We start from the raw sequence: 22,273 nt of genomic DNA on the forward strand, positions 1-22,273 counted from the left end.
GTGTTTTGGGTGGTGTACTGTGTTGGTTTTCGCCAAACATTGCGCTTGGAGTTCAGTGCAAAAACACATCTGGAATATTCTGCTACCATGTGGAAAAAGCTTATATGGTCAGATGAGACTAAGATCGAACTTTTTGGAGACTAAGATTGAAGTTTTTGGACTGAGCTCCAGGCGCTAACCAAACACAGTATACACACCCAAACACACCCAAAACAAACCATACCTACTTTGAAGCATGGTGGGGGCAACATTATGTTTTGGGGATGTTTCTCTTCAGCGGGGACTGGGCAATTGGTCAGGATAGAAGGGAAAACGGATGCTGCCAAGTACACCAAAATTCTTGAGGAAAACCTGCGTCCCTCTCCTAAACAGCTGAGGATGGGGAGGTCATTCGCCTTCCAACACGACAAAAATCGTAAACATACTGCCAAAAGAACAAAGCAGTGGCTTAAGGATAGGATGGTGAATATCCTTGAGTGGCAAAGTCAGAGCCCTGACTTAAATCCTATAGAAAATATGTGGATTGACTTGAAGAGAGCAGTCCATCGCCATTCCCTACAGAATTTGACTAAATTTTAACAATTCTGCACGGCAAATTGGGCAAATATTCCCCTGTCTAGGTGTGCAAAGCTATAATAGAGACATATCCAAACAGATTGATGGCTGTAATGAAAGCAAAAGGAAGCTTGACAAAGTATTAAGTCAGGGGTATGATGACTTTTCCAACCCTGTTATTCTAGTTTTTAATTTTTTATTAATTTTCAGAACTGTTGACTTTTTTTTCATTATTTTGATGTTGTACAGCTACATTTGTAAATAAAACTGGAAAAGATTTTTTTTTAAATGGGTTTTGATTTCAGGCTGTAAGACAAAAAAAGTAACTATTTCAAAAGGGTATGATGACTTTCTATAGGCACTGTATATGAAACTCCCACCCGTACTGAAAGCATCTTTAGAGAAGGACATGAATGAATGAATGAATGATTTAATGAATGAATCTAATTGTAGACTGGATCTGCAGATCTCCACCCTAGGAATGCCACTTTGTTCTTACAGGTAGGCTACCCCAGGCACGTGACTGATGCGTTCCGCTCCACAGAGCTTCCGCTGCAGTCAGTGGAAATGGACTGGAAAATATTTACACCCGTCTAAAACTGTTTTAGCCACTAAAACGATTGCTCTGGTCTACGAACAGAGGGCTTAAATTGTGCCCTTGGCTCTGTGTAAACCTGGCTGTCAGGCGGCTTGACATTCTCAAGAAATGGTGGAATCACCTGCAGAAAGGCTTCATTATATCTATGGATCTTACACGCTGTGGCACCAAACCTGTGGATGATCATGTATTGGATTCCTGTGTGTGTGAGGAGTGATGCTGCTGCTGGATTCGAAAGCTCAGCACCACCCATCAAGATATGAGCTGTGTGAGAACATGTGTTTTGAAATAGGTGTGACGTGTGGTTAAAACCAGAAGAGTGTATTCTGGTTTTGTGGAAGCCACATTCAAGAGTAGGGCATGTCGGTGCAGTGCTGTCCAAAGTGAATGTTGACCTCCCACACTTGGTTTAGAATGAGTAGTCAGGCTATATGTACAGTATAGTGCTGATAGCTTTGATTTGACAACTCCTTTCCATCCTCCATATTTGTACTGTGTGTGTGTGTGTGTGTGTGTGTGTGTGTGTGTGTGTGTGTGTGTGTGTGTGTGAGAGAGAGAATGAGAGTGAGAGTGAGAGTGAGTGAGTGATAGGATGTACATGTGTAATACACCATTAACATGCAATGAAGACCCCATTAGAAATTTGCATGACTTAAGTTCAGAATCATCACTACCCACCAGGAGAACATTAGGCCTTTACCCATGTGTGTGTGTGTGTGTGTGTGTGTGTATGCATGTGGGTGGGTGTGTGTGTGTGTGTTGGGGGGGGGATTGTGTGTGTGTGTGTGTGTGTGTGTGTGTGTGTGCGTGCGCGTGTGGGCGTGTGTGCGTGTATGTGTGTGTGTGTTTGTGTTAGAGTAAGACCCCATCTGCAGTATGTAGCCTGTGCGAGCTCAGTCACTGTCGGGCTGCCGTGTAAACCCACTGCCCCTCTCTCCTGTCTCCATCTTTGTCTAGTCCATCTGGCCTGTTGCTTTGGAGAGGATGGAGATTTCAGTGAGTACCACTGACGTTATATCCCCCCCCCCCCCCCCCCCCACCGCCCGGCACCTGTGCTGCTCCTCGGGGGTTGACTGTGATTGATGTTGTGATCGTGATGTTTGGTTTTCGCCGACTTTCCTGTCGTTGCTGTTGTTGTTGTTGTTGTTGTTATTATTGACCCCTCCTCATTTGAAAGGGTTCTTGTAAACACATTCCCCGCCCGCACGGCTAGGATTGTGGGATGTGTTACTGGCCTATCTCCCCATCCCAAACAATGACATGGAATTTCGTTCTTTTGACTTTTAAGTTCTTCATTTTTGTGTGTGTTTCTGTTATATTTTTGCATTTGTGTTTCTTTATGTATTTCTTTCAACCAAATGTCAAGTACATGCTAGCTAGCAAATGTTCAAATTCCATGATTTGTCAAAACCATTGCCCTGTACGTGCCTTTGTCACACACACACACACACACACACACACACACACACACACACACTCACACACACACACAGATACTATCTCTCTGTGTCCATCTTTCTCTTACTGTTTCTCTCTCACTCTCTCTTTCACTCACACTGTAACACACACACCATGGCGAAAGTGTTCTGAATGCCTCGATCCATGACGCTTGTCCCATGACTCATGTTAATGTGTGCTGCCATTTCATAGTGCTGGTAAACTCCTCCCTGGAGTCTAGACTCCATGTATGTCATCAGGTGGATTTGGTCATTCTGTGTATTATGGACTCGCATTGTGTGTGTGTATGTGTGTGTGTACATGCGCAAATGGTTGTGTGAGAGAGTGTGTGTGTGTGTGTGTGTGTGTGTGTGTGTGTGTGTGTGTATTCTCTGCCTAATCATCTCTTCTCTCGTTCCGTCCAGTGTCCTCCCCCAGTAAGCTCCGGTCCCCGGCCACTCCCTCGCCTCTGGCCCTGCGGCAGCCGGTGAAGGCCGTGTCCAATCAGAGCCCGGGATCCTCGGCTAGCTCCACCCCCTCCCGCTCTCTGGGCCCCGCGGTCCGCAGCGCCCTGCCGCGCCCCAGCGGCTCTGCAGGCGGTGGCATCCCTGTGCCCCGCAGCAAGCTGGCACAGCCTGTCCGCAGGTACTGTACGCCCTACACACACACACACACACACACACACACACTCTTACATACACACACACACACACACACACACACACACACACACACACACACACACACACACACACTCTAACACACACACCTGCACTGCACAAGGATCTTCGGCAGTCTTTGTGTAACTGTGTTAGCGCTACCACAAAACTAGCACAAAAGTTAGAGTGGCTGCGTCTTGTTGTTGCAAGGCAACCATTCATGTGGAGGGAATATATTTCTTGGCGGAAGAAAGATTGTCTATGTACATCGTTACATTGTCGTTGCTGTGCCTTCTTTTCATGAAATCTTGCTAGATCGACGTAGTAACCGTTTTAGAAAAGCAATAAGCCACTCGAGTCCGTGGGTTATACTGTATAACCGAACAGCTAAGGGGGTTTTAGGCACGCCGCTTCGCTGTTCGATTATACAGTATATCCCACGGACTCTCGGGGCTTATTGCTAAAGCAACCAATGGAGTCCCTGACTTATTTAGCAACTATGGTTTTGGGAAACGCGCCCTTGAATAGCATTGCCTGCTAAATGACTGCATTTAGTGCAATGCAAATCTGAATGTTGGGTACTTTTCTGTCTTTCAGGTCTCTGCCAGCACCTCGCACATACAGTGGCATCCGGGATGAGAGCTGGAGGGAGGGGTGCTATTGACCGCACAAGACCCCCCCCTCCCCCCCACTCCTCCCCCCCCCTCCCCCCCACCCTGACCCCCTCCTCCCCCCCACCCTGACCCCCTCCTCCCCCCCACCCTGACCCCCTCCTCCTGTCCCTGTCCCTTCCCTTCTCTACCCCAACCCTGAGACACAATAATGCTGCACTTTAGCAAAAACAACAAATACATGTACAAGACAAAGAAGAAGATAAAAATAAAAAAACACAGGAGAAAATGATCCCAGACTGAATCAAAAGAATCCAAAATGAACAAACAAACAAACAAACAAACAAACAAACACATAAACAGACATGAATATTTCCATACAATCACAACGTTCAATAACTCACTGTCAAACGGGGACATGGTAGCAGCAGACAGGCCAGAGCATGCCAAAGAAAACCAGCAGAGCTCCGGACGCCGTCACCACCAGAGGGCGCTCTTGCAGAACAGAAACAGCGCGCCCACTACGCCATCAGGTTGCAAAGTAACTAATAAAAATCAACCCCTCTCTCTCTCTCTCTGCTCTGTTTCTTCCACTCTTTCTCTGTCTCTTTAACCTCTCTTTTTCCTGATGTCTAGTCTCCATCAGAAAAGACTTGCCTTTTGTCTGTCATCAGATCTTATGTTTGGGGGATCCACGTGGGCTCTGATGTTCTGTGAACGTTGTTATATGGTTGGCCTTCTAGTTTGCCGTTGCTGAATGCGTGCCGGAGAGGCTGTCATGACATTGTTTTCATTGCAGTTTTCCTTCAGCAAGAATGTGTTCATATCTATTGGACAATTATTTATTTGAAATAGATATTTAAACAAAAAAAGAGCTTTTTTTTGGTTGTTTTGTTTCAAAATGTATTCATGTTCAGTATTCTCTTCTTTTTTCTTACATTTTTCATATGAATTATTTTTGTAATGCTCAATTTGAACCTCACTTCAAAGCTAAATCTCCAAAGCATTTGGAATGGACTCACCTGGTAGAAGTGTGTGTGTGTGTGTGTGTGAGATAGAGAGAGAGAGAGAGAGAGAGAGAGAGACACAGAGAGAGAACGTGTGTGTGTGTGTGTGTGTGTGTGTGTGTGTGTGTGTGTGTGTGTGTGTGTGTGTGTGTGTGCTCTGCTCAAAGCCAAGCAAATATCTAGACACATAGGTGAAAATGAACACTGTTGGGGTACTTGGGCTGCAGTAGTTTTTTCTTTTTTTTTTTAATCTATCAGTAGATTGGGTTTTTTATCAGATTATTGAAAACTGGTTGGTTTAAATGTGGAAAGTCACTGTCACCTGCCACATGGAAGTGCACACACTTTGCTGATTGCAGCGCCAACGCTGAACCAGGTAGAATGGAGCCGTGGGTAGCAGGCGAACTCCTCTCTGTCTGCTGTGATGTGTATCAGGAGCCATTTGCTTTTCTCATCTGTTTTGATCATCATCATCAGTAGGGCGGCTTCTTCCATTCATCTGTATGACCGTGTGTCGGTGTGAGTTTGCTGTATGTTTGTGGTGGTCAGTTTGAAGTAGGTGTGTGATCAGTGTGTTTTGACATATCAAAAATATAACCCCCCCCCCCCCCTCCTACCTTACCTGACGACTTCCAATTAAATGTAACAAATGTCCCACCTGGAAAATGAAGTGGTCTCCAGCCACATAGAGTGAGAGAAATGGGTACAGTGCAAAATAAACGTGTGGCCAATTTCTTTTAAAAAAAAACAACAACAAACTTTGTAAACAGGAAGAAAAGGTGGCGACGGTTGCCGCTGATCATCCATATGATTGTGACATCACAGCACAAGGGCCTGTGAGCAAAAAGAAAAAAAAACAAATGGTGCAGAGTTTGTGGAATTAGTGCCTATGATTTTAAGGAACTTAAAGTCGGTTTCCTGTTTTTGGAATGTTTTCTTGCTTGTTTTGTGCCAATAGTGTTCATTTTTGTTTTGCCAATGTAATGTTGCATCAGTCAGGGGTCTTTGCATTTCTGCTCAATTTGATTTTTCTTTCTATGTTTGCAGCTTTACGGTTTTTTTTTTATTATTGTTATTGGTTTTTGTTTGTTGTTTTGTATTTTTGCATTAATGAAAACATTTATGATTGCATTTATGATTTGAAAGGAAAAGGAGTATTGCGCAAGCACGCCTTGATATTTAAGAATAACTGATCTGCACATGTACAAGAGGCTTTCTATTTATTTGACAGAGTTGCGTCGGTGTGGGGAAGTGGTGGTGTGGACTTTGACTCCGTCGGAGGGGCTCGGGGCCTGAGGGCTCAGACAAACAAATAAACAACAGCCTGGCCATTTTTGTGGGATTGTTTTTTTTGTTAACACTTTTATATAACCACAGACATGATGCTCCGTACCCCGTGTGTAAATTCACATTTCAAAATAAATTGTAAATATAAGGAATGGACTCTGCTTGGTGACTTTAATGATGAGTTTGATTCAGTGTAATCTTTTGGATATTTTCTGTACTGGAACAGGGAGTCTAACGGGGGACTTCTACATCACTCTTCCCTTGGAATTATTTCCATCCTGAAAATAAAAACAGCATGTATGTACCCCTGTGTGTTTGAGTAGCCTAGTTTAGGATTGCTTTCTGTTATGGGGGGGACCCAAATCGAATTGTTTAAAAATATATATATATGAAATTCTTTACTTGACGTCGATGTGTGTGTGTCTGTGTGTGTCTGTGTGTGTCTGACTGTGTGTGTGTGGGTGTGTGGCAACAATGCACTTCCGTAATATCGGTCACATTCATGCAACCTTTTCTAAAGAAACGAAACCTTCCCGTGCGCCCGTGCATTGCGCTGTGTATCTTATGAATGATTCGAAACTGATGCCACTTCAACCAACCTTTCCTGTAGGGTGCGCACCAAAATGGCAGAAGCAAACATCTCAGTGGATGAGAACTATTTCCAATGTCCGATTTGTTTGGAGCTGATGAAGGAACCAGTAACTATTCCATGTGGACACAGTTACTGTATGGAGTGTATCACAAAGGGATGGGACAAAGATGACGAAAAGGGTGTCTACGGTTGCCCCCAGTGCAGACAGACGTTCAACCCGAGACCTGTTTTAGGTCGAAATCCCATTCTGGCTGACATGGTTGCAAAGCTTAAGGCCCAAGGTCTTCAAAGCGTTCAATCGGATGGCGCGTTTGCTGAACCTGGCGATGTGGAATGTACGGTTTGCATAGGAAGGAAACGCAAAGCTGACCAAACATGCCTGGAGTGCCTTGATTCCTATTGTGCAGCTCACTTATGCCGTCACGACGAATTTTTTCTTGGAAAGAAGCACAAGCTGGTTGAGGCTGTCGCTGAGATCCAGGCGAGAGTGTGTTCACAGCATAACAAACCTCTGGAAGTTTTTTGCCAAACTGATGGGAAGTGTCTGTGTGCTCTATGCACCACAGAGCACAAAGGCCATGATGTAGTCTCACCTGCATGTGCACAGGACTACGAAAAGGTGAGGTAGCCTAATAATATATTGTTCTACAGATTTACCTCTCAATACCTCAGAATTCACATTGCGTTATATTCTTACTTAACTGAAAAATTGCATTTTTTTTTTTTTTGCTTTTCTGAAATGGCTCAACAGCGGTCAATTGAATCAAGCCTACAGAGTGAACTCTTTAAGAGGGAAGCTGAACTAAACAAGCTGACAAAAAATGTTGAGCCTATAAAGGTAGGTGGTGTTGAAAACGCACAGTGATCTCTCCCTTTTAATACGATTCGATTCGTATCGATTCATAAAGCTACGATAACCCTATATTTGAAGGAAAACATTATTTTATTTACGATACATTATTCGTTCACAAAGAAAATTGCTCTTTGTAGTCAACTTTAGCATGGAGGGAACTGTAGATCTACCTTTGCTGTTGCTGCTTCTGCTTAGGGAGGGAAAGTGAAGAAAACCAGCGCCCCAAGCGGTTGCGCTCCTATTCAAGAGCAGCTCCAATGTTAAAGGTAGCCTATACTATGCAGGATTGGCGATTTCATCGCCGGTTTCGCTTTCACTTTTCATTTTCGCTCGTTTTATGCTTGCATATTTCTCTGCAGAGCTTCCCCTACAGCTTTAGCGTGTATATTTGACAAAACTCCTCAATCGGTCAGTCTGCCGTGCCTTCTCATGAGACTTTACATGACACTTCCTGGAGTAGAGCATGGGTGCGTGCCCGGTGTCTCCTGAAGTTGCAAGTGGTTTTACCGCTACAGACCACTAGAGCGACCAAAAAAAACACTGTTCGACCGGTAATGACTCATTTAATCAAATATGGAACGAATTGATTAACTGAAAAACGTTGCATAGTATACCTTTAAAGGAGAATTCCGGTGTGATATAGACCCTTTTCACGCTAATGTCAGACACTTTCCGCTTTGAAGCTTTGCTAGGTCATAGGGCCCACCTAGGCCTACTAGGCTACTGGAGATCTTTAAATGAAAGACTAAAGCTACAATCTTTTGACCATGTTAGATTCAAATTTGACTAAACAATACTCTATGCTAAACAATGTATTGTACAGTCTCTGCTCTGTTTCCATGGAAGTTGCAAGAATCCACGTCATTAAATGTTGTTAAATAATTAAATAGCCTTCCAACAGGTTGAAGCGGAGCTTTGCCAACAACTTTATTGTGTAGTTTCAGTTTCTGTCGCGCAAAGGCGCACACGCATGCATTCAATGAACGCTCATACCACCACTTATTTGTATGACTCTTAATCAGATTAGGACTAGCAAGCATCCTCCTGATTTGTTTTCTTTTCTGTCGGGCGGTTGCTTGATCCAGATCAATTGCGCAGCTAATTATCAGGTGAAGCACCAGACCTCACTCCATGCTTGCGGACCAGCAGGCTCCACATTGTGTCAGGGAGTTTTTAGGGTTTTTTTTGTGTTTTTTTTTTTCATTTTAGTATGTGTGCATTGAGCAGTTTCTCAAAAATACGGAACAGAGAGCGTTCTGTATTAGTTCAATACGGAACAAGACTTTTAGGTGTCAAATACGGGACGATTCCGTATTATACGGAACGGTTGGCAACCCTAGTTACAACGTGTAATGGACGTTTTTAATAGGGTTATTTGTACTGGTGCCAGAAAACACGTTTAAAGAACGTACTATGCACGTCTAGGCCTACAAGTGACTTGACTTTACCCTTCGACGTTACTCATGGTTAGTTTATTAGCCTGTTGAAGCATATCCTCCCAAATCAGTGATTTATGCCTATCTGCTCGGTCATTTACCACAAAGTTGGTGTTGTGTTTCCTGAATCCTTACATTAAAAAAATAAGGTTATTTAAAAAAACATCACCTGTCGCTAAGCGCTGCCTTTAGAACGCAGATAAGCCAATGACAGTCCGGCCTCAACGGGACTCGGACATCAGCTCGGACAACTCCATAGGAAACAGCAGGGAGGAGGCATACAATTACAAATTAATAGTGGATTTATGTAGTTTAGCTAATTAAAAACTCAGACGGATAACCATGTGATAAGGATGATCATAATGATCATTTGATGGTCAGTACAACATACTGTTGGTTTTTCTATGGGGAACAGGGGGAACTTGAATTATCGCACCACTCTCACGGGGACGAAGAAATCTGAAATGCAGACGTTTTGCACACAGTTTTATCCCACACAGTTTTGTCCCATGCCTTTGAGTGGATACTGTGATCTTCGCTAGGTGCACAAGACAGCACACTTTGATCTTTGCTACCACAGAGCTAACTTACAGTGCAACTTGCCATTGTAGCTTCAATTAACACCCGGATCTCCTGATATGGGCAAAGATGGCAGCTTTGGTTCCTTTCACTGTGTCTCAAATCGTGTACCTCTGCACTTATAATACTTAATTTGAGTGCATGAGGGCATTCACACTGAAACCTCAAACAACACAAAGCAAGGGCACTGCATGTCCCCGGATGGTGCACTCATAACGGTCAAAAAGCTGAGTGTGGAACGATGGATACTTTTCGCCCTCAACAGGCGCCCTCTCTCGGCTAGGCTGTGTAGTGGAAGGAGAGGGAGTATTTTCAAACTTGTAATCTCGGTAGAGAAATCTGAAGCAGAGATACAAGCTTTACAGAGATACAAGCAAGTTATAACGAACTGTTCATGTTTTGACACAGTATGACCATGTCACTGTCGAATACAGGACACCAATAAAGTTATATTTAAACGTTGCGATCGTCTTTTCCGTGAAGTGCAGTGAAGTGAGGTTGTTTGATTTGAGACAACACTATTCTGTTAAAATGTGCACACTATGCCAGTAAGTGCACAGTGCTGCACGAAAGTGTACTTACGGAAGTACTCACGGAAGTACAAGTGTTTTTGTAGGCGAACTTCAGAGGTTTATAAGTTTGGCCTGACAATGTTCTTGTCTGAGGTGGGTGGGTCAGACTGACATCAGCCTCCCAGGCCAAATTGCAGGCCAAGTCATTCATTGTTTGTAATGTGCAATTTTTACATTTGTATCAGTCCTCTGCACAGGCTGCAGTGGAGCATTGTGACAGTGTCTTCTCAGAGCTGCAGGCCTTCATTGAGCAAAAGCGTGTAGAGGTGGTGAAGATGATCAGAGATCAGGAGGAGGAGGAGCTGAGTCGTGCAGAGCAGCTGCAGAAGGAGATCAACGTGCTGAAGAAGAGAGCAGATGATATGGCACAGCTGGCAAGCAAAGAGGATCACATACATTTCCTACAGGTAACGTCAGCTGCTCAGGTGTGTCAAGAGAGTGAGATTCTCATGGCAAGCTCACCAAGCTATTCTTACTGTATTTTTTCTGTAGGTTAACATAAAAGATAACACACCTGGTTATGCTGTACAGTACATATTAAAATACAGTTACACGAGTAGTCACACAACCAAGTATGGTGAGACAAAATAAAACGTGGTGCATTTATAAGCAGGTAAAAGGGATACTGTAACTATATTGTGTGGCGGAATAACATTGGGAGCACTTAGACTGTGCGCAGTAATATCCTCAGTCCAAAGTGAAACTGAAAGTGCAAGAGTGAAGATATTACTGCGCCACACAATATAGGTATTTTTGACCAAAATTGCAGTTACTGCCTTTTGCCTTTGTAGGGCAGCATACTAAGCTCAATCTCTTAAGATCGTACATTAGTGTTGGGAGCCTGCGCTTTATTTCTACTGCACAAGAGGTGTGATCAATGGGCATCGTTCAAATGACTCATACGCTTGGATAATCCTTCAACCAATCAGACCAACAATCCGGTGCGTCTTTTGGACAAGCTAGATTGTGATTGGACCCAAGGGTTGTGGACAGGAAGCAGGGGAGATAGATGTGCAGGTTTCCAGCATGAGCTGCCGGGCAAAATCTAAGTGCACCAGCAGGTCAGGCAGGGTTCACCCAGTCTATCACAACCTGTCATGGCATGGACAAATAACAATAACAATGTTTAACAGTGTAACTGGTAACCAATGTCAATACAAATGGTATACCCAGGGTATTATTTCAAGGAATTACTAATTAAGCCTAAACAAATCAGTAAAGTATTTGTGTAATTTTAGTGGTCTTATTCAATGTCAAGTACGTATTTAAATGGACTTAAGTAGGACATAACTAACAGGTATTGGAAATCTCAGCCTATCTGAAATGACCTAAGCTAATGATCTACCATTTAATCTCTTTAAAATGATCTACCATTTAATATCTTTAAAAATGTTTATTGGAAGTTGACCAAATGAAAATGTAGTGAGACATACATCATCCAGTGACCTCTCAATCTGATTATACACTGACAACATCTTTCTAAGCTCAGTAGTACTCAAGATATAGCCAGAATTAGCTTCTTACGGCTATCTTGGACGCCATCTTGAAAATGAACCCTTTCCTGAAGTCAGATTTTAGTAGATTTTTAATATGTTATTAAGGTCACCTTTAGGTATCAAAATCAGTTGGAAAAACCTTTTGTATCAATTTTTGGGGGGTTAGGCGGCTATTTTTCATATATTGACCCGTCTAATAGGACTAGATGAAAACATTGACAGAATTTGCTCACAGTTTAACCTTGATCACTTGCAGAACATTGCAACTTATGTCGTCACAGTAGATGAATATGAAATAGTAAGATTGTGTTCATCTCATTCTGGTCATGATCAACTTATTAATATGAATAATTTCGGTTTCTTTACAGAGTCTCCCTTCTTTTTCCCCAAAAGATTTACCACCTGTTACTGTCAGTGAAGACTTCTCATTTAAAGATGTGAAAACATCTCTCTCTCATCTAAAGAATATGGTGGCCGAAACGTGCACAAATCAACTTGCACTTGTATGGAGAAGTGGTATGTAAAATAATTCACTGATGAGGAAACTGTAATGGATAAATACCATGGTACTTTTAAAGTGTCACAGGTTACAAAACATTGTATTTCCCTGTCTTCACAGTGAAGTTTGCAATGTGTAAAAAGATGACCAGATATGAATTGAAGAAATGTAAGTCACACATTTACTTCAGAAATAAATTTACCTCAGATGTCAGATTGTGACTTACAATTGATTTTATCTGGAAAATCTATGTCTTTCCCAACTCAGATCGCCATCATCCAAAACTTGATAAGGATGCTGCACACAGACAACACCTCGTGTCTGAGGAAGGCACCAAACTTGAACGCGGTCGCAATTCTACCTTTAGATGTAATCATTTCAGAGATTACGAACAGACATTGTGTTTAGAAGGTCTTTCCAAGTGTGCATATTGGGAGGTTGAGTGGGATAGTCCATATAGAATTTCTATTGCAGTTGCATATCATGACATTGCACGGAATGGTGAAAACAGCAGGTTTGGGTTTAATGACAAATCCTGGTGTTTGAGATGCACAAAGTCTAGTCTTACTTTTTCACACAGTAGTGTCGAGACTGAAATTCCAGGCCCAGCCCCCTCCAGAATAGGGGTTTATCTGAATCACCAGGCAGGAATTCTGGCTTTCTATGGGATCACTAACTGTGACAATACAACAGATCTTATTTACAGAGTTCAGGCCAGATTTACCAAGCCATTATTCCCAGGATTTTGCCTGTCAGGAGGCACAATAAAAATAGGGTTTTAAGGGTTTATTGGCTACAGAAAATGCCATCCAAGGGTCACAGAGAACACCCCCAATAAAAATGTGGCTGTTGTTGACGACATGCATAATATGCTGCAGCATGTATATTTATGGTGTTTTCTGAATTTTCAGCCATTTATTGTGTGGTATGCATTATGCATGTGAAATGCATTAAATGTGTCCTACATTTTGTTTGGTGTAGTGAGCAATGATATACATATAGCCTTGATTTGTACTAGCTCTAGGTGTTGATACATTAAGTACATATTGTGAGCAGTTCTGAAGGATAATGTTTCATTTTGAAGTATAGTTTTAAGGTAAAGGATAAAATGTAGACAGAAAAAGCCACAGCCCTTTGTATAGAAAAGGCTATAGGACGGCTATAGAAACATCAGCTATTACAAATTGAAAGTAGACTGGTATTTGTGTACTGCCACAGGTCCGTAAACAGTTATGTTGAGTAGTACTTATTTTTGATGTACTTTACATTATATTCACATTACACATTATATTTAAGCAATATCACAGGAGTGGGAGTGATGTTGGTATAGGATCTCACCACAGCTGTAATTTCGGCCATAGGTACAAAGATCATGAGAAGTAGTTTGACCAAACCATGCTGTGGCAGTGATTTTTGTTTTGCAAAGCCCACTAGAGAAACGTGTTCTGTGTATTAATATATAGGCTATATTGTTCTCAGAAAAACAAAATAAAGATTTTTTTCCAAAATCAGTCCATGTCTGTACTTATAATGTAAATGGTTGGTGTCCCAACTTCACAAGAGTGCCTGATCCTCCATCTCATCCACAGTCTCTTTGTTGTTCTGCAGAGACAACCTCTCTAGGAGGGTCAGACTCAGGGTCCAGAACTCCAGCTAGGATGTCGTTTAACTTGTTCTCAGAAAAGTCCAGGTTGATCAGGTGGCCCAGGCTCTGGAGGAGGCCTGCAGGAGTCTTCTGGATGTGATAACCTTACCTGACAGGTCAATACAAGTCAGATTGCTGTTGCTCAGCTTCTGGAGAGGAGGTTGTTTTTGAGCGCTATGCTGTCAAGTGGGGCGTGATAGACCAATCGAGAAGAGAGGTGAATCAGCTGGTTCCCTGAAGGATGGTGAATGAAGATATTAAACAGACCAATTCAACACACAACAACTAAGATATTGTATTTTGGGGTGCAAGACTTTCTATTCAACTAGACTGCAACTATTCATAAAGGAACCGTATGTAGGATTTTGGCCAAAACCGGTACTGCAATCACTTTCAAAATATTGTAGAGCGGTGTATGCCCTCCCCCTCCCCCCTGAGTCGAAATTGGCAACCTAGATGCCGAAACACTACTGACTTTGTGATTAGTAGATAGGTGGAGGGTGGTGCATCAGGCCAAAACACATAATATAACATAAACATCAGTTGAGGGCTGCAACTTCACTTTTTGAATGACAATATCCTGGCTGGACTACTGTTGTCAGTGATAAAAGTATTTGAAATTAGCATGATTTCTAGTGACATATAAGGGCCATTTTATGATTAATTGAAATACATTTCTTACATACGTTTCCTTTAAACATTTTAACTATTCAATGAAGATCTCGACCGAAAAACACCACTGCACCGGACATGAAAGAGAAACTATTCATTTGACACAATTCAAAAACCTCTTGTTTTTCACTTACTAAATTATACCTCCAATTTTAAATAAATAATTAATAGTAATATTAACTAATAATAATAATTAGACTTAGGTCTAATATTTGGCCTACCTATATAGATGGATGTACTGTAGGTACAGTAGATGGATGGATTATAGATAGGCTACATAAATTGATGTAGATGGTAGAATATAGTCAGATGGAGAGATGGCTGAAGACAAATTTAGAGGATGACAGATTCAATTCAATTAAAAAAAAAAACTTTATTTATCCCGAGGGGCAATTTCTCCATGCAGGCATAGTGACATATAAGACATAACACAACATAAGACATACGTAGGGGGTAGTTAGTCCCAGGAGAGGGAGGAGGGAGCTGGGGGCATGTTTAAGTTCAAAAGGCGAATAGCCTCAAAGGTAAAGGTTGCCTTCCTCCTGTTAGTCCTTGCAAGAGGACAGCGCAGACGCCTGCCAGCGGGCAGCCATTCAAAAACTCCATGTAGAACATGAGTAGAGTCTTCCAAGATAGAGTGGATGGATGTACAGTATTGAATTAATGTAGATAGATAGAGAGATTGATGGATGGATGGATAGTGTTCAGGGTGACAGACAGCCACAGAGAAGAAGCTTCCTCTGAACCTGCTGGTCTGGGTGTGGTGAGACCTCCCAGAGGTAAGTAGGGTGAACAGTCTATGGATGAGGTGAGAACAGTCTTTGATGATGCTGTGTGTCTTACACGAGCAACGCAAATTGTGATGCGTTGACAGTTTTCACCACCCTCCACAGTGCTTTGTGGTCAGAGCAGTTGCCGTACCATACTGTGACATCACATGGTTGGTGAGCATGCTTTCGGTGGTGCAGTGGTAGAAGTCTGAGGACACAGGTGGATCTTTAGTCTCTTCAGGAAGAAGAGATGCTGGTGATGCTGGCTTCTTGATCAGGGGTGCATTTCCCAAAACTATAGTTGCTAACCTGTTAGCAACTTAGTTGGTTGGCAATGAGAAATTGCATTGTAACCAACAAAGTTGCTAACTGGGAAACACACCCCAGGGTAGAGGGTCCAAGTGATGCCTTTGCCATCAAGCTGTTAGGCCTAGGTCTGTTGTAACATAGACGTGTGCGTAGCTGGATTCCCCCCCCCCCCCCCCCTTTAAAGCCCTCCTGTTATAATTTTGTTTCATAACTAGCTTTGAGTTCCCACTGAGTAAAGTAAAGTGTGTTGTGAGTAAAGCACAGCTGTGTGTTGTGAGTAAAGCACAGCTTTTCCACATGTGTAGGCCTATTAATCAAGCACTGTGTTTGCATTCAAGGGACCTGATGAAACCCATAAATAGAAGCAGATACAGTCCATCTGATGAGCTATGTGCCTGGACTCAATTATACACTGATCATTTTCTCACCAATTCATTCCTATTTTTAGAGAAAAAATTGAAGGCTAAATCAGCCAAATATAATATGACCACGAACATAGCCTGACTCTCGCCAGACCCTTGTAGTTCCGCCATGCTCCACCAGAGGCGTTTCGCTGAGCTCCAGAGCGAACTATCTGGCGAGAGCATAGAGGGCGAGAGTCAGGTTAACGAACACATGGGGGGGGGGGTCAGATGCACCTGTTATCCTCTCTTTACTGTTCGCTCGCTCCTCATTGGCCACTGATCAACTTCCAGGTGCAATCACTTAGCTTCTAATTAACGTCACGAGCGTTCACATCCCGCTCATCCCGCTCCCACATAGCTTTAACCCTCTCTGATGATAGCCTATGACTAGGCTACTTGACAATCCAAAGAAGAAGAAGATTAGCCTACCTGACAAAAACGCAGCCTTAAAGACGCATTGAATAGAATATCAAAAACACATTTTGTGGAGTGGTCTGGTATGCACCGAATGCCCTCAAAATGGCAGAGGCAAATAGGCTTATCTCAGTGGATGAGAATCATTTCCAATGTTCAATTTGTTTGGAGCTACTGAAGGAACCAGTAACTATTCCATGTGGACACAGTTACTGTATGGAGTGTATTACTATGGGATGGGACCGAGAAGCTGGAAATGATGTCGGTTGCCCTCAGTGCAGACAGACGTTCAACCCGAGACCTGTTTTAGTTCGAAATCTCATTCTGGCTAGCATGGTTGCGGAGCTCCAGCGTCAAGATGCTCAGTTGGATGGCGGGTTTGCTGAACCTGGTGACGTAGAGTGTACGGTTTGCATAGGAAGGAAACGCAAAGCTGACCGAACGTGTCTGGATTGCCTTGATACTTACTGTTCAAGTCACTTTTGCCGCCACGAGGAACTCTTTCTTGGAAAGAAGCACAAGATGGTTGAGGCCGTAGCTAAGGTCCAGACGAGAGTGTGTACACAACATAACAAACCTCTGGAAGTATTTTGCCGGACTGATGCGACGTGTGTGTGTGTTGCATGCATCATAAATGAGCACAAAGGCCATGATGTAGTTTCACCTGCGGATGCTCAGGAACGCAGACAGGTGAGGTAGCCTACAGTGTCGAATGATGATAGTGTGTTAGACAGATTTACCCCTCGATTATTTTTCAAAATAATAAGGATCAGAAGTTTTACCTGACATCATGTTCTTATTTATTTATATACAATTATTTATTTTTTAATATCTGAATTGACCCACCAGAGGGCGATGGAATCAATATTACAGAGTGCAATCTCCAGGAGGGAAGCTGAACTAAACAAGCTGACAGAAAATGTTGAGCCTCTAAAGGTGGGTGGTGCTGAAAATGCATACCACAAGCTATCATGGATTTCATCAGGTCCCTTTTGACAGGTATATAAAATCAAGCACCTCAGAATAGATTATGAATGCAGACTGCATGATGCTTGATTGACCCACCTGGAGAGGGACATGATGAAACCCATGAATATGAAGTAGTTGTAGTGCTGATGTTAGGCCCTACCTGTTTTTTTTTAAATGAGGATCAGGGGCCGGTTTCCCGATAACGTTCACTCTTAGCGAGCTACGAAGACTCCAAAGGTATAACTTACCAAAGTTGTTTACCTTTCTAGTCGTGGTTCCCGAACTATCACTTAGGAGTCTTCTTACGAAAAGCTCCTTACGTCCGACGTATAAGGCACTGTCCACCATGAAGGTGCTGAATTAGGTGACATCGATTGCTCAGAAATCGATTTTTTATTTCACGCGGAGGCTTGACAGACTTATGAAAGCGTTCTTTGCACCAAAACCATTGCTTATAATAGCCTATCGCCCCCACAACATTCACGCAACTTCAACGTGGATGAACTTATTAGCACACAATGATAAAAAACGTAGTCTAGAAATTAAATGATCTACGTAGGTAAGTAGGTTATGTTTTCATCTGGGTTTGTTTGTTGGTGTGTTAGTTTGTTTCCCGCATGGATAAAAAGATTCGAACGCTTCATGTTTGAAAGCAGACGTCTGCGCTCTCTGAGTGCTTTTCTAGTTTGTTTGTTTGTCCGTTTGTTTGCAAGATAGGCTAACTCTAAAAGTTAAAGATGGATTTCGATAAAATTTCCAGGGAAGATCTGAAATGACCCAAGGAAGAAACTATTTAATTTTGTGAGTGATTCGTATCACCGTCTGGATGCAGGAGGCGTAGCTACATGTGTTTGCTTGGGGGAGGTTTGTGGTTTTCTCGTTGAAATAGGCTATGTAGACTTTTTTTTAATCACAGCTGATTGACCAACATCCTCATTCAGTATTGTGTGCCTTTGGTTAACATTAAACATGACAGCAAACCCGCACATTAGGCCTAAACATTGTAGGACGGTGGGGGGAAGCAAAGAATAAAGCGCTTTAACTATTTTCAAATGCGTGCACGTTTCATATTTGCATGAAAACATTTTCAGAAACTATTTTCTAAATTAGCATGCTTACATAAAATCATTGGCGAACCAAAATAGTGATTTTGTATCATATGAGTTGCATGCGTAACGGAAATTGCTGTAGGGTACAGTGGCGGCGACTAGCGTCGCGAGTCGAAACATTGCTAAGGTGCAGCTAAGAGAGGTCTGAGAGTGCTCCAGACCACTCTTACCAACGAACGACTTGCGAAAGACATTCGTAGCAAAGAAGGTTTCGGGAAATGCGTGAGGTACTTAAGGTAGAGCTTAAGATAGAGGTTACGAACTACGTAGCGTTAAGAAGGCTTCGGGAAACCGGCCCCAGAAGTTTTACCGGACATATTCTTACTTCAGTGAACAATTATATATTTTTGTTAATGTTATGGGGGATTGAGTTCATTAGGGACAGAACTATAGCTTGTGAATAAGAACACGCTGACTGAAATGATTTAACTTAATTTTCGAATTCTTAATTAAGAATTCTTAATTGTCTTAATAATGCCTTTCTTTTTCGGCAAGGAAGATCATAGATTTAAAACAAAATCGCCACACACGGACATATGAGTCATAAACAGACTGACATGAATTAAAATAACATCTAATCCAGTGGACAGAGACAGGAAATGTCAGAAAATGTTTGAGAATCACTGGCCAAACCTAATAGCGGAATCAGATTAATGGGCTCGATGGTGTTTTAAGCCCCCAACGTCATCTTCCAGGCAGCGCGCGCCACCGTTGACTTAAAGGCACCTAACCCTAACCCTAACCTTAACCCATGCCTAACCCTAGTGCCTTCCAGGCAGCAGTTATTGGATACTCTGTAAAAGTCATCCTCCAGTTCAGAGAGTGGCGATAATGCACATACCTTGCTTGTAACAAGAAGAAAAAGTTGCTCGGGAATACTTGGGAATATGTCTCCAAGTGGGGTCCCGCACTGAGCTATGCCGAATAGGTACCCGCCCCACCAACATGTACGCACTTTTTTTGACAAATAGTTAGACATATCACGTAAACAGGGGTGCATACATACAGAATAATGTCATGCATTGACAAAGGCAGGGCTGTAGGATTGAATAAAAGAGTGAAAAGAAAGGCTAAAATCAGACATTCGTCATAGGGTAAAGTCCCAATGGCGCAGTATCAGACTCAAATTCTGACTGCACTGTTTGTGCAATAATTTGTTGACATTGTCATAGCATGACAAAAACGTAAAGGCTTTTACAGCGTTGTCTAAAGGAAGAATTTAAATTTGACAACAAACATGTCATTTTTGACAGCAAAACATGGGGTCAAGTCATTGGTTGTCATGTGTAACTTTTAAATTATTATTATTTGTATCAGTCCTCTGCACAGGCTGCAGTGGAGCACAGTGCCAATGTCTTCTCAGAGCTGCATTCCTTCATTGAGGAGAAGCATGAAGAGGTGGTGAAGATGATCAGAGATAAGGAGGAGGCGGAGCAGAGTCGGGCAGAGCAGCTGCAGAAGGAGATCAAAGTGCTGAAGAAGAGAGCAGATGATATGGCACAGCTGGCAAGCAAAGAGGATCACGTACATTTCCTACAGGTAACGTCAGCTGCTCAGGTGAGCATTTTGTGTGTGTATCAAGAACGGAATTCAGCAGATTTTATTTATCGATGTTTTATTTTTTACTTTCTTATGCTAATAATAGATTGGGAACACCACAGGAAAGATATATGTTGTATCAGGGTTGACCGAGTTGGGGTAGGACCTTTTATTCAGTACTTAGACACCAACTCCAAGTGACTATAGTCTAATTTCCATACAGTATAGCGCAAATGAGCGACATTATGTTTTTGTCCATCAAACACGCTCCTTTCATTTCGTAACACATTAACCAGTCCATATCAGCATAGATATCCAGCATGATGTATCTGATGTGTTTTCAAAGTGTTCCTTTAATTTTTTTGAGCAGTGTATACGGTACACACACACACACACACACACACACACACACACACACACACACACACACATCCATGGAAGTAGTGCAAAAGCGGTTAAAATAACAAGTGGTAATGTTTGATTATTTAAATGTAACATTTTTTTAAATGTGTAACCCAAGACTCAAGTGGACTTGGACTGTTGTTAGGAATGTCTCTTCAGTCATTCATATCTTGCAGGAAGATGACATTTGCTCACAGGTAACCTTGAACATTGAAACCTACAGTATTAATGTGAATGATTTCTGTTTCTCTACAGAGTCTCTCATCCTTTTCCCCAAAAGATTTACCAGCTGTCACTGTCAGTGACCGCTTCTCATTTGATGGTGTGAAAACATCTGTCTCTCAGCTAAAGGACGCGGTGAATCAGACGTGCGTAGCTCAGTTTGGGCTGGTGTGGAGAAGTGGTGTGTAAAATTATTCATTGATTCAGTGGAAACTGAAATGGGTAAATGCCATGATACTTGTGTGTCACAAGGTACAATACACATATATATATATATATATTTTTTGTCTTCACAGTGAAGTTTGCAATGTTTGAAGAAATGACTAGAAATCAGTTGCTGAAACGTAAGTCACATTTGCTACAGAAAGTTGATTTCAGATGCAATTGTGACTCACAATTGATTTTATCTCAAACTTTTGCCTTTCCCAACTCCAGATTTCCGCCATCCAAAATTTGATCAGAGCACTGCATACAGACAACTGTTCTTGTCTGAGGGTTGCACCAAAGTTGAGTGGGGTTACCAGACAACCAACAACTGTAATGGATTCACAGATTGCCAACAGGTGTTGTGTTCAGAGCTTTTGTCCAATTGTGCATATTGGGAGGTTCAGTGGAACTTTCCAAATCCCAGTGATGGCATTTCTATTGCAGTTGCTAGTCATGACATAGAACGGAAAGGTGAAAACTGCCGATTTGGGCTTAATAACAAATCCTGGTGCTTGGACTGCAAAACATCTGGTCTGACTTATTCACACAATAATTTTAAGACTGAAATTCCAGGCCCAGTCCCCACCAGAATAGGGGTTTATCTGGATCGCAAGGCAGGAATTTTGTCTTTCTACAGGATCATTCAGCGTGATGCTGATCTGATAGCAGATCTTATTTACAGGGTTCAGCCCAAATTTTCCAAGTCTTTACGCCCAGGATTTTACCTGTCATTAAATTGCTCTATTAAACTCTTTTAAAGGGTTTGCTGGCGAAAGAAAATGCCACCCTAGGATTTACAGAGTACACTCCTAATAAAAACGTTGCTGTAGCTGACATTATAGATATTTGTGCAGATATTTTCATCATTTTCACCTATTATGTGGTGTATAGATCATAAATACCGTGATGTTTAGAATTGTTCAAGAATTCAACTCTCTTTCGTTTTTTTTGGCATAGTGACCAATGATATACAAATGTAAACGTAAAGCCTTGACCTACAAATGGGTCTATGTTGATGTTAATACATGGTAATCAGTTCCAGTTTGAAGTATAATGTTTAATTTTGAAGTACAGTATGATATGTAGGCAGAAAAGGAGCCCTTTGTATAAACAGAACTTTACAGAAAGATCACCTGTTACAAGATCACCTGTTACTAGATCAAACCGAAAGTTAAGGGGCCTACCTGTGTACTGCCACAGGTCCATAAACAGTTAAGTTGAAAGGACTTAGATGAAAGGATTTTGATGTATTTATTTCACATTCCATTATGGTATTTGGTTTACCATACTGTGGCAGTGGTTTTCCCCATGTTATTTTAGCTCGGTGTGTTTGACATTACTAGAGGCCCTGTTTGAAACTTGGGTATTAATGTTTTGATATTGTTCTAAAAAAATTAATAAAGAAATTACTGCAAAATCAGTCCATATCT

General features: G+C 42.1%; 2 protein-coding genes across 6 annotated transcripts in view; both read left to right on the top strand.

Moving 5' to 3' along the window:
- The window catches only part of slain2 (SLAIN motif family, member 2), a 37,178-nt gene extending 23,489 nt beyond the window's left edge, over positions 1–13,689 (top strand). For 3 of the 4 annotated variants that reach the window (XM_062555428.1, XM_062555430.1, XM_062555431.1), the window contains 8 exons: positions 3,016–3,235; positions 3,847–6,451; positions 6,765–7,365; positions 7,498–7,584; positions 10,372–10,593; positions 12,051–12,198; positions 12,302–12,349; positions 12,449–13,689. In XM_062555428.1, coding sequence (XP_062411412.1) covers positions 3,016–3,235; positions 3,847–3,913 — 287 coding nt within the window. In that variant the 3' untranslated portion in view covers positions 3,914–6,451; positions 6,765–7,365; positions 7,498–7,584; ... (2 more) ...; positions 12,302–12,349; positions 12,449–13,689. The remainder of the gene's footprint in view (positions 1–3,015; positions 3,236–3,846; positions 6,452–6,764; positions 7,366–7,497; positions 7,585–10,371; positions 10,594–12,050; positions 12,199–12,301; positions 12,350–12,448) is intronic. The other variant, XM_062555429.1, reaches the window with a different exon arrangement.
- Positions 13,690–16,399: 2,710 nt separating this feature from the next.
- Positions 16,400–22,229, top strand: LOC134102206 (E3 ubiquitin-protein ligase TRIM47-like). 2 transcript variants are annotated; one of them, XM_062556237.1, is made up of 6 exons: positions 16,400–17,085; positions 17,245–17,331; positions 19,791–20,030; positions 20,670–20,817; positions 20,933–20,980; positions 21,072–22,229. In XM_062556237.1, exons 1-6 carry the CDS (start codon positions 16,501–16,503, stop codon positions 21,599–21,601), a joined length of 1,638 nt encoding a protein of 545 aa, XP_062412221.1. In that variant the 5' UTR covers positions 16,400–16,500; the 3' UTR covers positions 21,602–22,229. The 2 variants fall into 2 exon arrangements, with proteins under 2 accessions (XP_062412221.1, XP_062412222.1); XM_062556238.1 differs by having other exon boundaries at positions 19,791–20,012.
- Positions 22,230–22,273: the final 44 nt, after the last annotated feature.

The sequence above is a fragment of the Sardina pilchardus genome, chromosome 15 (genome assembly GCF_963854185.1).
Source record: "Sardina pilchardus chromosome 15, fSarPil1.1, whole genome shotgun sequence".
NCBI classification, from domain to species: domain Eukaryota; kingdom Metazoa; phylum Chordata; class Actinopteri; order Clupeiformes; family Clupeidae; genus Sardina; species Sardina pilchardus.